This window comes from Tursiops truncatus, chromosome 14, assembly GCF_011762595.2.
Source record: "Tursiops truncatus isolate mTurTru1 chromosome 14, mTurTru1.mat.Y, whole genome shotgun sequence".
NCBI classification, from domain to species: domain Eukaryota; kingdom Metazoa; phylum Chordata; class Mammalia; order Artiodactyla; family Delphinidae; genus Tursiops; species Tursiops truncatus.
Genome location: NC_047047.1, coordinates 70,691,450 through 70,704,248, shown reverse-complemented (window position 1 = coordinate 70,704,248; position 12,799 = coordinate 70,691,450). Strand labels below are relative to the sequence as shown.

The 12,799-nt window shown below is 53.9% G+C and overlaps 1 protein-coding gene across 1 annotated transcript in view; it reads left to right on the top strand.

Annotated features, from left to right (window-relative positions):
* Positions 1-12,799, top strand: part of KLHL29 (kelch like family member 29) — a 311,704-nt gene that overhangs the window by 278,435 nt on the left and 20,470 nt on the right. The window contains exon 6 of the mRNA XM_033838957.2: positions 7,443-7,581. Coding sequence (XP_033694848.2) covers positions 7,443-7,581 — 139 coding nt within the window. The remainder of the gene's footprint in view (positions 1-7,442; positions 7,582-12,799) is intronic.

The window sequence follows — 12,799 nt, the reverse complement described above, 5'->3', positions numbered from 1 at the left end:
TCCAGGAGATCACAGCCTAGAAAGGAGACAGACAGATAGACATTCCTCTGAAATTAGGCAGCCAGGGATCTCTACTGCAATTGAGACACCAGCAAAGTCTCGTGGGACCACAGGAGAGGTCTGTGATCCAGGAACTCGGTAAGAATTCTTATAGGATGGAATTTAAGCTGAGGCTTAGGGGATGGATGAGACCCTAAGAAACAAGCATTAGGGGAAAGCTGGCCAAAGGGGCAGAGAGAAACAACCAAAGTGAAGGAACAGGATACAGCGGGCATGAACTTAGAGAAAGGACTGAGGGGTGTGTGGGGACATGAATAGAAGTGAAGCTATAAACAAAGGTTACAAACAGGTCCTAGAAGGCTCTGGGAGCTACTGGGTAGGAGTTTAGGAATGAGGGATCAGGCATTCCTTGCCTGGATGGGCCTGTAGATGAGGCAGTCATGGTGATCCTGTGGCTTGATCTAGGTCTCTGGGTCCTGCTGCCCCCATGCCCAGGCTGGCAGCTGCCTCTGGTCAGTCCTTGACTCTAAGAGACAGAGGAAGAGAGGGGGATGTTTCTGTTAGTTTTAGGTGGTTTCAAAAAAACTGAAGGGGAAAAATTTTAATGATTTTTATATCATCTTGGAGGGCATAAGAATGTTCCAACTGAAATGTCAACTTCATTCTGCCGAGCAAATGCTCAGTGAGCACCCGCTGGTAGGCACCCCTGGGGCGGGGACTGTAGGAAGAGGAAGGACCTTTGGTGCTTGAGAAATAGGTCTGTCACCCAGCATTGGACGACATAGAAAAGCCAGGCTGGTGAGAGGTGGCAACTGTTCTTAGGGCTTTTGTTCCCTTTCAGATAGATGGCAGAAATTTCCATTCAGACAGCAGGACAACCAGAAGGTCTCCTTACTAAAATGCTAAGTCAGGCAAGAAGCCTGAGTCTTTCACACTTCCCTGCTCTAGAGAACCCCGTTTCCTGGGAGGGTTTGCCCGCACGTTGGTGGGACTGGGACTGGATGACTTCCCCGTAGAAGGCCCATCCCTCCGACTCAGGCTGGTCGTGCAGCCCACGGGGGGTTTTATTCCATCTTACCAGGAAGCTGGAGCCCAGCTGGCTCTCAAGGCTGATTCTGAACCCAGTACTTCTTTGGAAGCGGAGAAAGGGGTGGTGTGTATATCTGATGGGTGGGAGAGGGAAAAGGAGGAAGGGCAGCATCCGGCTTGGCAGCCCGGCCGCTCCCTGACCGGCTATGGCAGAAGCAGCAGGAGGCTCTGTTTGTGTAAAGCCATCATTTGTCCCCGCGGTGTCGGCACATGTCAGGCTCCTGGTCCCGAATGAATTATCCTCTGGGTGTGCATGAGAGCCTTCGCTGTGCTCTCTCAGTATATTTCACAACTGCTCTGAGTTTATAATTTTTTCGGGTCCTTTATCAAATAGGTGTCATAAATACCAGTGGAGTCAGGTGCATTTATCACCTAGCTGGGTTCTTACTTGAGCTCTGAAAAAAATTATTTGGCCGCACAACCTTTCTCGGGGCTCTGATTTAATGGACTCTGCTGCAAAGCCACTGAAATTCGTTGCCTTTTAATATTTGACATCTCTTCCTCTTTATTACCACCTCAGACAGCCCTTCTAGTCCAGCTGGAACGAGCCCATTAGTCTCTGACAAATAACTTGTGTCGTTTGGTGAAAAATATGCAGAAGTTTGGCTGCAACCTCATCTCCAGTGTTGGTTCTGTTTGCGGCCTCACTCTCCTCTAAGCAAAGCATCCAGCCCCGGGCAGACCCTTCCTAGTGTCTCCTTTCCCTCTGATGCCACTTGCTGCTGGATCCACAGAGCAGGTTTACCCTAACCACAGATAACGGAGTTTGAGACAGGGTGTTTAGAGATGTCCGTGTGGGGTTAAGAATTAGCCTCACAGCAGCACTCTTCACAAGAGCTCAAAGGGGGAAGCAACCCAGGTGCCCACTGACAAGTGAACGGATACGCAAAATGTGATCAATACATACAATGGAATAGTATTCAGCTTTTAAAAGGATGGAAATTTTCACATATGCTACAACATGGATGAACCCTGAGGACATTATGCTAAGTGAAATAAGGCAGTCACAAAAAGACAAATACTGTATGATTCCATTTATATGGGATGCCTAGGGTAGTCGAGTTTAGAGACAGAAAGTAGAATGGTCATTGCCAGTGGTGGGGAAAGAGGGGAATGGGAAGCTGCCCTTTAATGGGTGCAGAGTTTCAATTTTGCAAGATGAAGAGTTCTAGAGATTGACTGCCCAGCAGTGTAAATGTATTTAACACTACGGAACTTAAGAATGGTTAGGATGGTAATTTTACAACAACAGCAAAAAGAATTAACTTCAAACTGCACCAGCAAGCGAGAGAATGACACAGAGGAAGTTCTCTGAGCACTTGAGTTCATCATCTGTTCATGCCTTTGATATCAGTTAGCTCTTGCAGCATAACAAACAGTTCTAAGGTTTAGTGGCTTAAAACAACAACCACTTATTTAGATTATGCAATTTGGGTTGGGCTCAGCTGATCTGGGTTGGGCTCAGCTGATCTGGGTCAGGCTCAGCCGATATTGGTGGGGGTCTAGCTGGTGTAAGCGGCTCATCTGTGAGGGCTCACCTCTGCTCCACGTGGTCTCTCATCCTCCAACAGACTAGCCCAGGCATGATTATATGGTGGTGGTGTCAGGGGTCCTGAGAAAATGAGCAAAAGCAAGTAAAGCTTCTTGAGGCTGTGGCTCAGAGTCACAGTGTCCTTTCAACCATGTTTTAGGGTCCAAAACAAGTCATAAGACCAGTCAAGATCCAAAGAGTGGGGCAAAAAGGGTGGAGTTATCCACCCTTTGATGATGGGAGGGGCTGCAAAGAATGTTTGCAATTTACCATGACGACTATATATATATACTCCAGGACCTGTGCTAATTGTTGAAGATAAAAATAAAAAGAAAATACAATCTAGTGCAGGAGACATCCATATAAATAAATAATTACATAGTATGCTCTAAATAAGTAAGCACAGGACGCCGAGGTGGGCGGAGGGCAAGGAGATCTGGCAGGAATAGGGGAAAGAGGCAAAGAGGCCTGGGACAAAATAATACTTTAACTGGTGTTGCAAGATAAAATGGTAATTAGCCAGAAGAAGCAGGGAGGAAGAAGGATCTGGGCAGAGGGGCAGAGAGGTGAGTGAAGGATGGAGGGGGACATGCCTGGGGTGCAGTGAGACTTCAGTGGGGAGTGAAGGGCCCACCGGGGAGGGGAGGGGCTGGGCGTTGTTGGGGGAGGCATCACAGAGGGCCTTGTTCCCACTACCCAGCCTTGCAAAGTTTATTTAAGCAGGGGCTGATGGGAACTTCCCTGGTGGTCCAGCGGTTAAGACTCTGCACTCCCAGTGCAGGGGGTCCGGGTTCGATCCCTGGTCAGGGAGCTAAATCCCTCATGCCACAACTAAGACCAGGCGCAGCCAGATAAATAAATATTTTAAAAAAATGCAGAGGTTGATGGTCAGGCTGATGTATGGAGAGAGCTTGGAGGGGAACAGGCCAGAAACAGGGAGACGGCCTTAGAGGCTGCTGCAATGACTCAGGTGAGGGATGGCGGCGCTGGTGGAGAATCGATGCAGAGGTTTCTAGGTGGTAAAAGAGGCAGGACTGGGTGGGGAGGGGTCAGGGAGAAGTCTAGTAAACTGGTGGGTGTGAGCTTTCTACCAGATGGTCTGAGTCAGGGGAGTTCCCCAAGGAGGGGCAAGGCAAAAGGCACAGGGCAGCCACTTGGGTGGGCAAGGCAAGGGTGTGGGGTCCCACTCAAAGCAGGGAAGACCAGAAAACAATTCCCTGATGCCAGCCAACAGGGAGGGACCTTGAGGTCAAGACTTCTCCTCCTTCACAAGCCCAAGGCAGCCAAATTCTGCAGGGCGCTGGGATGCGTGCGGCTGGAGTCAACTCTGAGGACACAGCCCCTGCCAGGCTCTGCCCTGAGGCCTGCAGACTGTCCAACCTGGGCACCGGCATGGCTTGTCCAGAGGCTTCCCCAGGAACCCACAGGCCTCCAAGCCCCTCAGACATTAAGGAGTTGTCCTTGCCAATATGGGGCGGGCAGGAGGGTAGTTTGTGCCCGGAGCCAATACTGGTTTCCTCCCGTGGACCCTCGGTCGTAATGTCCCGAAATGCCAGCTCTCCAGCTGGGCACTCAGGGGGCAACAGTAAGCACGTACCAGCTGATCAATACTTTGAATGTACTTGGGGCCCTGCTGTGAAAAGGAATCCCCTGGTGAGCCCTTTCATAAACTGAAAAATTCTTCTGAAACTGAGTAATCTTGCCCAGTTATTAAATCCAGATTTCCACAAAATGAGAGTAGGAAGAGCCTACAGTTATGATGACCTGGATCTCCAAGCACCACCTCTCAGATCCGGCCCGGGATTCCCAGGGAAGCAGGCGTTGAGGCTGGGTCTGGGGCTGCAGATGTAATCGTTGCTGGAACCTTGGTTTGAAATAAAATCTTCCAAAACAATCAGAATGCTCTGGGCCCAGAAGGAGTGGCGTTCTGTGTAGCGCTGTGTTCTCCCGGCCCCCTGAGCACGGTTAACTCAAGAGGCATGTGGGGCTGCGTCCATCCCTCAGTGCAGCGTGACAACTGGGGCCACCAGAGCAGGTGCCCGTGGGTGCTTGAGGGAATTGAGCACCAAAAGCTGGAGCAAGTTGCCCAGGGTCACCCAGCCAATTAGTGGCAAAGCTGGAGCAAGAATCAGGAATTCCAGCCCAGAACTCTTTTCCCCTCCAAGGGATTTCACTCAAAAACATGACATCATCCATCTGGCTCATGGTTTGGGAATGAACTCAGTTGGTGGCTCTTTTTGGAGCTGATGTGTGAGCGCAGCAGTTCAGCCTTAACCTAGCCTGACCCTGTAGGCCCTTCCTGTGTGGGATCCACCCCGGCAATGTGCTACACGTCCCCACTGCCACCTCTCCCCAGGCATCCCGCGGCCCTAACCCTAGGCCCACAACTCAACTCATCACCCCCTCCCTTCCCGATGTCCCCCCCAGAAGCCCGGACATGGTCCTCACACACCCCCTACCCGCCATGGTCCCTCCAGGATGGATGGCCGTGGCATCCACAGCCTAAATACTTGTCTTTCTCTGTCCCTCCGTCACCGCTGTAGTTCAGGCCTTTGTCACTTCTCACTTGGATTGCAGAGTGACCACCACCATCAACAAAAACATGAAAATGACCACCGTTGAGTGTTTACCATGTGCCGGGCCCACGGCTCACAGCTTACCGCGGGCCAGCTCCTTTAACCTCCACCAGAGCGGGAAACTGAGGCTTTGGGGATGCTGCGTAACTTTCCCAAGGTCACACAGCTGATAGGAGGCAGGGTTCAGGTTCTCCCTCAGGCCTGGCTCTGAGGCCCAGCTCTCCACAGGGTGCTTTCCTGCCCCCCATTCGGAGTCTACCCTTGTCACCCCTCTGCACAGAATCCCTGCTGACTCCCTGGTGCCCATAGCATTAAGCTCGAGCCCCCTCACAGGGCTCTTGGGATCTGACCCCTCCTGTCCACCCATCACATCTCTGTCTCTCCCCCAGCCCTTGAGTCTCTCCCCCCGTATCTACCCCACAGGTGCCCTCCACGCCCTCAGCTGTTGCTTTGGGTCCTGCTGGTTTCCCTTACTCCAGCCTCCACGGGGAGCCTTTAGAGACCCCAGCCAATGCCCCCGCAGGACACACACCCCTGCATGTGCCCTGCAGCAACTCCAGCTCAGCCTGATGTGGGGTTGGTGGGGACAGTGATTCAGCATTGCCCGACCACCTCAGCCCCCCATGTAGGGTGTGCTCCAGGGCCCCCCCTTCCCACCGTCTTCCCTGGTCTTCAGCAGAGCTGGAGCCCAGTATGTCCTCTCAAAGAAGGACCTGGCTGACCTCAAAGCCCACAAGCCCTTGGCCATCCCCGGGCCTGAGCATCTGATCTTCACCCAGCTCTGGGAGTAGAATGGGGGCCTCCATCCCCATTTTACAGACGTAGAAACAGAGGCTCGGGAAGTACCAGGGCTTGTCCACAGTCACAGTGTCCGGGGAGGAGCTGGGCTCAGCAGGGCATCTTGGTAGGCACCCGGTGCTGGCCCAAGAGGACAGAGATGACTGGTCAGGCTGGAGCAGGGCACACTGGAGGGTAATTCCGGAACACCAGCCAGGGTGCAGCAAATACCCACGCGGAGGGCTTGAGGTGCTGGTGCGGGACTTAGAGGGTGGGGCTCAGTTCTGCAGACCACCCTCTCCCATTCACCTGCTGAACAGTCTAGGTCATTCTGGCCCAAGGATCTGGACCTCTGATGTCCGGCAACCAGCACTGCGAAGGGCAGGCTCTGTCCATGGGCCCGTGGGGTGCGGGGACAGGCCGATAGGGCGAGACTGTTGGGAGCATTACTCATCTGAAGGCCTTAACTTTGCAAGTGAAAGAGTTTATATAAACTGAGCAGGGCAGCTGTCAGGCTCTCCTCCTTCCCCATTCTGAGCCTTGATGTGGGTCTGGGAGAAGCTTCTGACATCCCCAGGTTCGGAGCCCATGGACCTGGGGCACTCTCCGTGCTGGCCCCAGGTGGCCAAGCCACCAGGCAAAGGTAGGTGTGTATCAGGGTGGGAAGTCCCCTGAGGCCACTTCCTGGGACTTCCTGGAGCTGCAAGCCAGGCTCCCCTGTGCTGAAGACCCAGGTGAAGGGTGGGGCTCCTGAGATAACCCAGGAAGTGGGAGGAGGTGCAGACTATCCCTGCCCCTTGCTTGCTTCCCCTCCTACCCCCTCATCCCTGCATCTGTCCCGGAAGTGTGAAAGGGAAGTGCTCGTCAGGCCCCCACTCCACCCGTCCTTTCTCGGGGGCCCCTCCCCAAGAAGCTCGCCCCAGCCATGGCTGTGAGTGTCTAACATAAGGGATGCTGTTTTTGCAGGTTTTGTGGTTTTTATTCCTTTGAACCATATCCAGCCCATCTTACATCACAACGCCATGCTTTACTTGGTATCAAATACATCAGCACTCATTGGCATTTGGAGAACTTGTTGCGTAGTTAAATTACAGTTTTTAGTTGTTTGTGATGATGTATTCTCTCTGTTTCCGGTTGTCAGTATGGGAATCTTTTCTCCCAGACTTTCAATTTCTGGGTTTGGTTTTTTTTTTTTTTGGGGGGGGGCGTTTAGTTTGTTTCGTTTTTCTGTATTTGTTTTTTTGCTTTTGAAAGTCGTTATTTCTTTGGTTACGTAGCCCCTCCCAGTTGCTGCTTGTTTACGCATTATGTTTGTGACCTCTTTTGACTGTCAGTGTTGAGCCAGTCTTGCCAAGAAACAGTGTCAAGTATTCTCCTATTTCTCTACTTCTTGAAAAAAAAATTTTAATTAAAAAAAAAAAAAAACTCTTAATGGGAACCTGGCCCTGTCTGTCTTCTCTGTTCTGCAGAAATGTTGAAGGAATTGAACCAGCAGCGCAGAGCGAAAGCGTTTACAGACCTGAAAATTGTTGTTGAAGGCAGAGAGTTTGAAGTCCACCAAAATGTTCTAGCTTCCTGCAGCTTGTATTTCAAGGACCTGATTCAAAGGTTTGCCTTCCTTCCAGCTGTGGTCGGGTCTGTTCCTTTGTAGGACGCTTTTGTGTCGCTTTTCTCCTCCCCTCTCTTGCAGGTTCCTGAAGCGTGACTCCCTGTCACAGAGCCAGTAGCCATCTCTCCTCCGCCCCCTCCTCCCCCCCCAGTGCCCTCTCACACACAGCCTCAGAGCAGCCACTGTCCCCGGCCCTGCCCACACAGCTTTGCTGGTCTCCAGGGGCCTCTGCCAGCAGTAGACAACACCCTGCCCCACCCGCCGAGGATCCTGCTTTCCCAGTGGCTCACAAGCCCTCCCTGAGATTAGGAGGACTGCAGCCTCCACTTTAAGGGACCACTTGCACGCTGCCCCCACTGGGCCAGCACGTGTCCCCAGCACCATCGTCACTGCTGTCGATAGTGAACTTAACGCCAGGAAAGCACTTCGACCAGACCATCCCCCACCGAGGAGCACGAGGCACCCAAGGGGTCGCTTTTCCCCAGCCAGAGTCAGGGAGAATTGACTTGTAGCTAAAGCCTCATTCACGCTGCATGTCTTGATACTTGTACTCGGAGCCTAAAACCGGCGCTATCTGAGCACAGACCAGGTGTGTCCTAAACACGGTCTCTCTCAGCCTTCGCTCCCCTCCCCTTCTGCCCTCTGCCCTGGCTATTTCTACCTGAATGAGTCTTAATGGTGCATGAGCATTTTTTTTTCCATTATGTTGATTTTTTAATTTGTCTGCTTCATACCCTTGCAAAGACGTTAGGGGCCACCTTCTAGCGCCTTAGTGAGGGAGAGCAGCCGAGGGGGCCGGCCCAGGGTAACGCTCCTGTTTCTCTCACCCATCAGCAGATTAATGCCGCTGCTCATTTTGCCTTGCAGCCTCTCCGGGGCAGACGCTGAGCCAGGACTGTGCTCAGAGTGGGAGGACAGGACCTCTGCTTGCTTCCCAATGCTGTGTTTGGACTTGCCAACTAACCCCAGAGTGATTGTGTTTTGTTTCAGGATGGCACACTGGCTGGCATCTCCTTTCCAATCTGCTGTGTCCTTTCACTTAGAGCTGAGCTACCCGGCGTGCGAGCCCCGCCGAGCCGCGATGGCCCCAGCCACGCAGGAAGGGGCAGGCTCTTTGTGACTTCCAGTCTCACGGACAGCTCGGGTCTCCCACCCCCAGTGCTTGGGTTCTCTCTGTCCGAGCACAGGGGTCAGGGGCATGAGCTCTGGGGTGAAGGGGCACGGCCAGTGGCCTCTTCAGGCCAAGGGAGGGCTTTGTGCTGCCACTCTTGGCAAATTCTCAACTGACGGTGACCAGCAACTGGCCACTGGATTGCAGGTGTGGCATCTTAGGCCTTGGTCCCTGATCCAGATCAGTTGGAGAGCACAGAGGTGGCAGGATGCAGGGACAGGTTGGTACTGAGCGATGGCCCAGCCCTGGGCTAGAAAGATGTGGGCAAGGGAGCACAGGAGCTCTTTGACTGTCTTCAGAGACCTAACATGTAAACCAAAACCTTGCACACAACAGAGAAGAGATACCACTAGCTGGGAACCCAAAGTAGTGAACGCTTCTTGGACAGACCAAAAAGAAGGAGGAAGAACATTCCAGGCAAAGGATGGGTTGTGAGGAATGTTCTGGAATGCAAGAAATATTCTGGAATGTTTTAGAATATTCCAGGCAAGGGATGGGTTGCCTGGAATAAAAATTTGAGGACAGAGACAGTCATGAGCAGTGGGGATGGGGAGATGGCCTTCTCAGAGATAGGTTGAGCTAGGTTGGGATGGGCAGACAGGCCCTGACCTCCAGGCTAGGGCCCCGGGCTCAGTCTGAGGGTGTGGAGGCCGTCAGGGTAAGTGGAGTGGGGATGCCTACCTTCAGGCAGGATAACTGCAGGATGTGCCTCAGTAACCCTAACGGGAAAAGATGGGTGCAGGGGCTGAGAGGCAGTCGCCGGAGGAGAGAGGGCAGCCTCTTGGGAGCTGGGAGACCTGGGTTCTACATCTGACTCTGCCACTCATCCTATGACCCCAGGCAAGTCACGTCCTCTCCCTCAGGCCTCGGGTTTTCTCCTCTGTAATAGAGGAGGTTGGTTCAAATGATGTCCAGGTTTCCGTCCTGCTCTGACATCCCAGGGTGACAGTGAAGGGATGGGCAGGGCTTCCCCAGTGCAAGCACGGGGACATGAGAAGGACAAAGTTACAGGCAGGCAGGTCCATGGACCAAGGGCAGGGGAGAGCTAGGGGGAGGTGATGCACTGAGCGTTTGGCATGTCGAGTTTTAGCAGCCTGAACACACCCAGGTAGAGACAGCTGGTAGGCAGCCAGACGGATGGATCTGAACCCAGAGAGGTCTGAGGTCTGTGGAGACAGGGTTGTGTCTTCAGCGTACAGGAGGTTCACTCAGCGGGAGAGGTGGCCACAGCAGAGCCCCAATGTGCCCCTTCAGTTCAAAATCACAAGCTTAATTTGCAGCCAATTTAAATTTGACTCCTCTCGTCCTAACCATGAGCACACGTCACCATCTCTGCCGATAGCTGCAAACAGATCCCTTCCATGGGGAGGATAGCAGACTTTCTTCCGGAAGGTGATTTCCCTTCCGGCCGTGGAAAATCCTCAAGAATTTCACATTCTTAGTGATCGGGGAGCAGCTGATGTTGCACATCATTTCAGTCTCCTCGAGACTGTGGAGCCTCCAAACCTGTGACCCTGGAGACTTAATGTGCAGTGGCCCAAATGGCCCAGCAGGGGAGACGGGGCCCTGCCCGCCGAACCCCAGGCAGGGTCTTCCCTCTCAGGCAGCTGCACTAACTCAAGCAGAGGGTGTGGGGACAATCCGTGGGACATGACACGCTGGTCCTTACCTTCGTGAGGGCCTAGGTGAACACCGTCAGAGGTGGGGGGCCCAACCTCTGCCGTCCTGGAACCCCCCAGGCCTCGAGGCTCGGACTGGACTCCCTCCCACCTCTAGCCTGGGGCGGGTGATACATTCACCGCTTTGGCCCCATTGAGGACCCTGTCCCAGCCCCAGCCCCAGCCCCAGTGTGGATGCCCTCACCTGCAGCCACAGGCCAGCAAACAAGCAGGAGCCCCTCCCAGGCACAGGTCTTGTGAGAATCACTGGATGGGGTGGGTCTCTGCCCTCGGGGGGCCCACGGTCTGGGCGGGGAGAAAGTGTAAAGAAGTGTGTCTGGGAGAGCAGGATGAGGGTAGCAGTGGAGGTTTGGAGCTCCCAGGCCGAGTGCCTGACGCCACAGGGGGAGGGGCATTCGGGCACAGTGCCTGGGAAGAGGTGGCGTCTGGCTTGGGTTTTGAACCCAGAGGGCAATTGGCCAGGCAGGTGAGGGCAGGGCCTCGGGACAGCAGGGGGTGAAGGCAGCGCAAGTGACCTGGTGTCCCTGCAACGCCAAGTGCGAGGTGAAGACGGAGGGAATGAGGCGGCGCGGGAGGGGGGAGCCGGGTCATGGGGCTCTGTTTTAAGCCTGGGGTGTCATGGTCAGACTTGCAATTCATAAAGGTGACACTTGGACCGTGAGTGGGAGAGCCGGGTCTCAGAGTGCCCTCTGGACCAGCCTCTGATTCCCCTTCGGCCCATCAGCCCCCCATCAGCCCCCCCACCCCACCAGCCCCGTGGCCGTGCAGACTTCCTGCCCAGAGCCCCATTCTCCAGGCTCCGGGCCGACGCCCACTGTGTCCACCTGTTCCTCCTTCACCTGGGCTCATGCTTTTGCCGAGCCTGCAACAGCTTCTTGCCCTTCATCTTCCCTTATTTAGTTTCAAACTCTAGTCTTCTTCCTCTGACAAGGGCAAGATCCAGCCCACAGGGAGCCTTGCTGAGATGTCTAACGTCATCCTGCAAACCCTCCCCCTGACCCTGAGGGGCAGGTGCCATTAGTACCCCCATTCTACAGGTAAAGGGATGGAGGCAAGAGAATTTTAGGTAAACGGTAGATCTGGGATTTGAACTGAGGTCTGACTCCAAAGCTCATGCTCTTACCATCACCCATTTGCTAGCCCAGGGAAGAACAAAACTGCACTTTTTGTTTGTGCACAATTTGTAAGGAAGGGAAATAAAATCTCAGTGTTGACAGTGTAGACAGATATGCAAGGAAAAGGGACGCAGAGTGTGTGTGTGTACTCGTGCACGCGTGTGTATCTATTAGAAACACTTGTAAACTGCCCACAGGATCTGCCCAGGAGAAGACACAATCCCCCCCTGAGACAGATACCTAAGTGGCAGGACCTCTCCCTCACACCCAGGAGGGGCCGGGTCCCCTGGAGAAAGGGCTGGAAGGGGCTCGAAGAGGCCAGGAGAAGAGCGCACGAGGCCATGGGGAAGCTCAAAGCAAAGCCCAGGCCGAGACAACTGGGCTGCCCCACCATCCATCTGTTGCCCCATCTGAGTCCCTATGAACCAGGTGAAAACCCAGCAGGAAAAGGAGCTGCAATTCTGTCTTTGGATAATGTGAAGGCTAGTGCTGCGTAACAAGCAGGCCTCACCTGCATCTCAGCTGGAGGGGGAACCCCAGGAGGACTGAGTGGAGGAGAAGACTGTGGGCTGAGCCTCCTTCCAGGTTTCAGGAAAGAAGGAGGATAGGTTTGAGCAGACTAGACCTAGTGGGGTCCTGGGGATGCAGCCCCCAAGTCACAAGAGTCACTTCTCAACCCCAGCAAGCAGGACCTAGGTCTGCCCTGGACTTTCTCTTTGGGATCATAGAGGAGAAGTCCCTTCACTTGTCCCCCAGGAGCCAAGGAGCTCTGGGGGATGCTTGGTGCCACCAGGGGCACTGGCTGCCCTCACTGGCTGGGTGGGCTGCAGGCCCCATCAGAGGGGACGGGACTGTTCTTTAGAGACAGCAGGGACACTGCCCTCCCTTCCGAGAGTGTGGGAGGAAATGTTCAGCCCCAGAGGAGCACTGCCCCCTGGTCCCACCAGATGGGACAGAGACCTGGCGTTCTACCTTCCAGCGGAAACCCTCATCTCGCTAAGCCTGTGGGAGCCACCGACGTGTTTGAACTGTATCCTCTTTTCATAGTAAATGAAAACAGATGGACAAACTGATTTTGTGCAGGTTGATTTTCACAAGCCCCACGTGTAGACTCTGGGCTTCTCGCTCCAGCTCCCTCTCCAGAGGAAGCTAAAAGGATCTCTCTAATTGAGTGGCACAGACCCGGGATGTAGGGGAGCCCAACAGACATTAACGCAGTAGTCAAGCCATATGCCTTTGCCCTCCTTCCCTG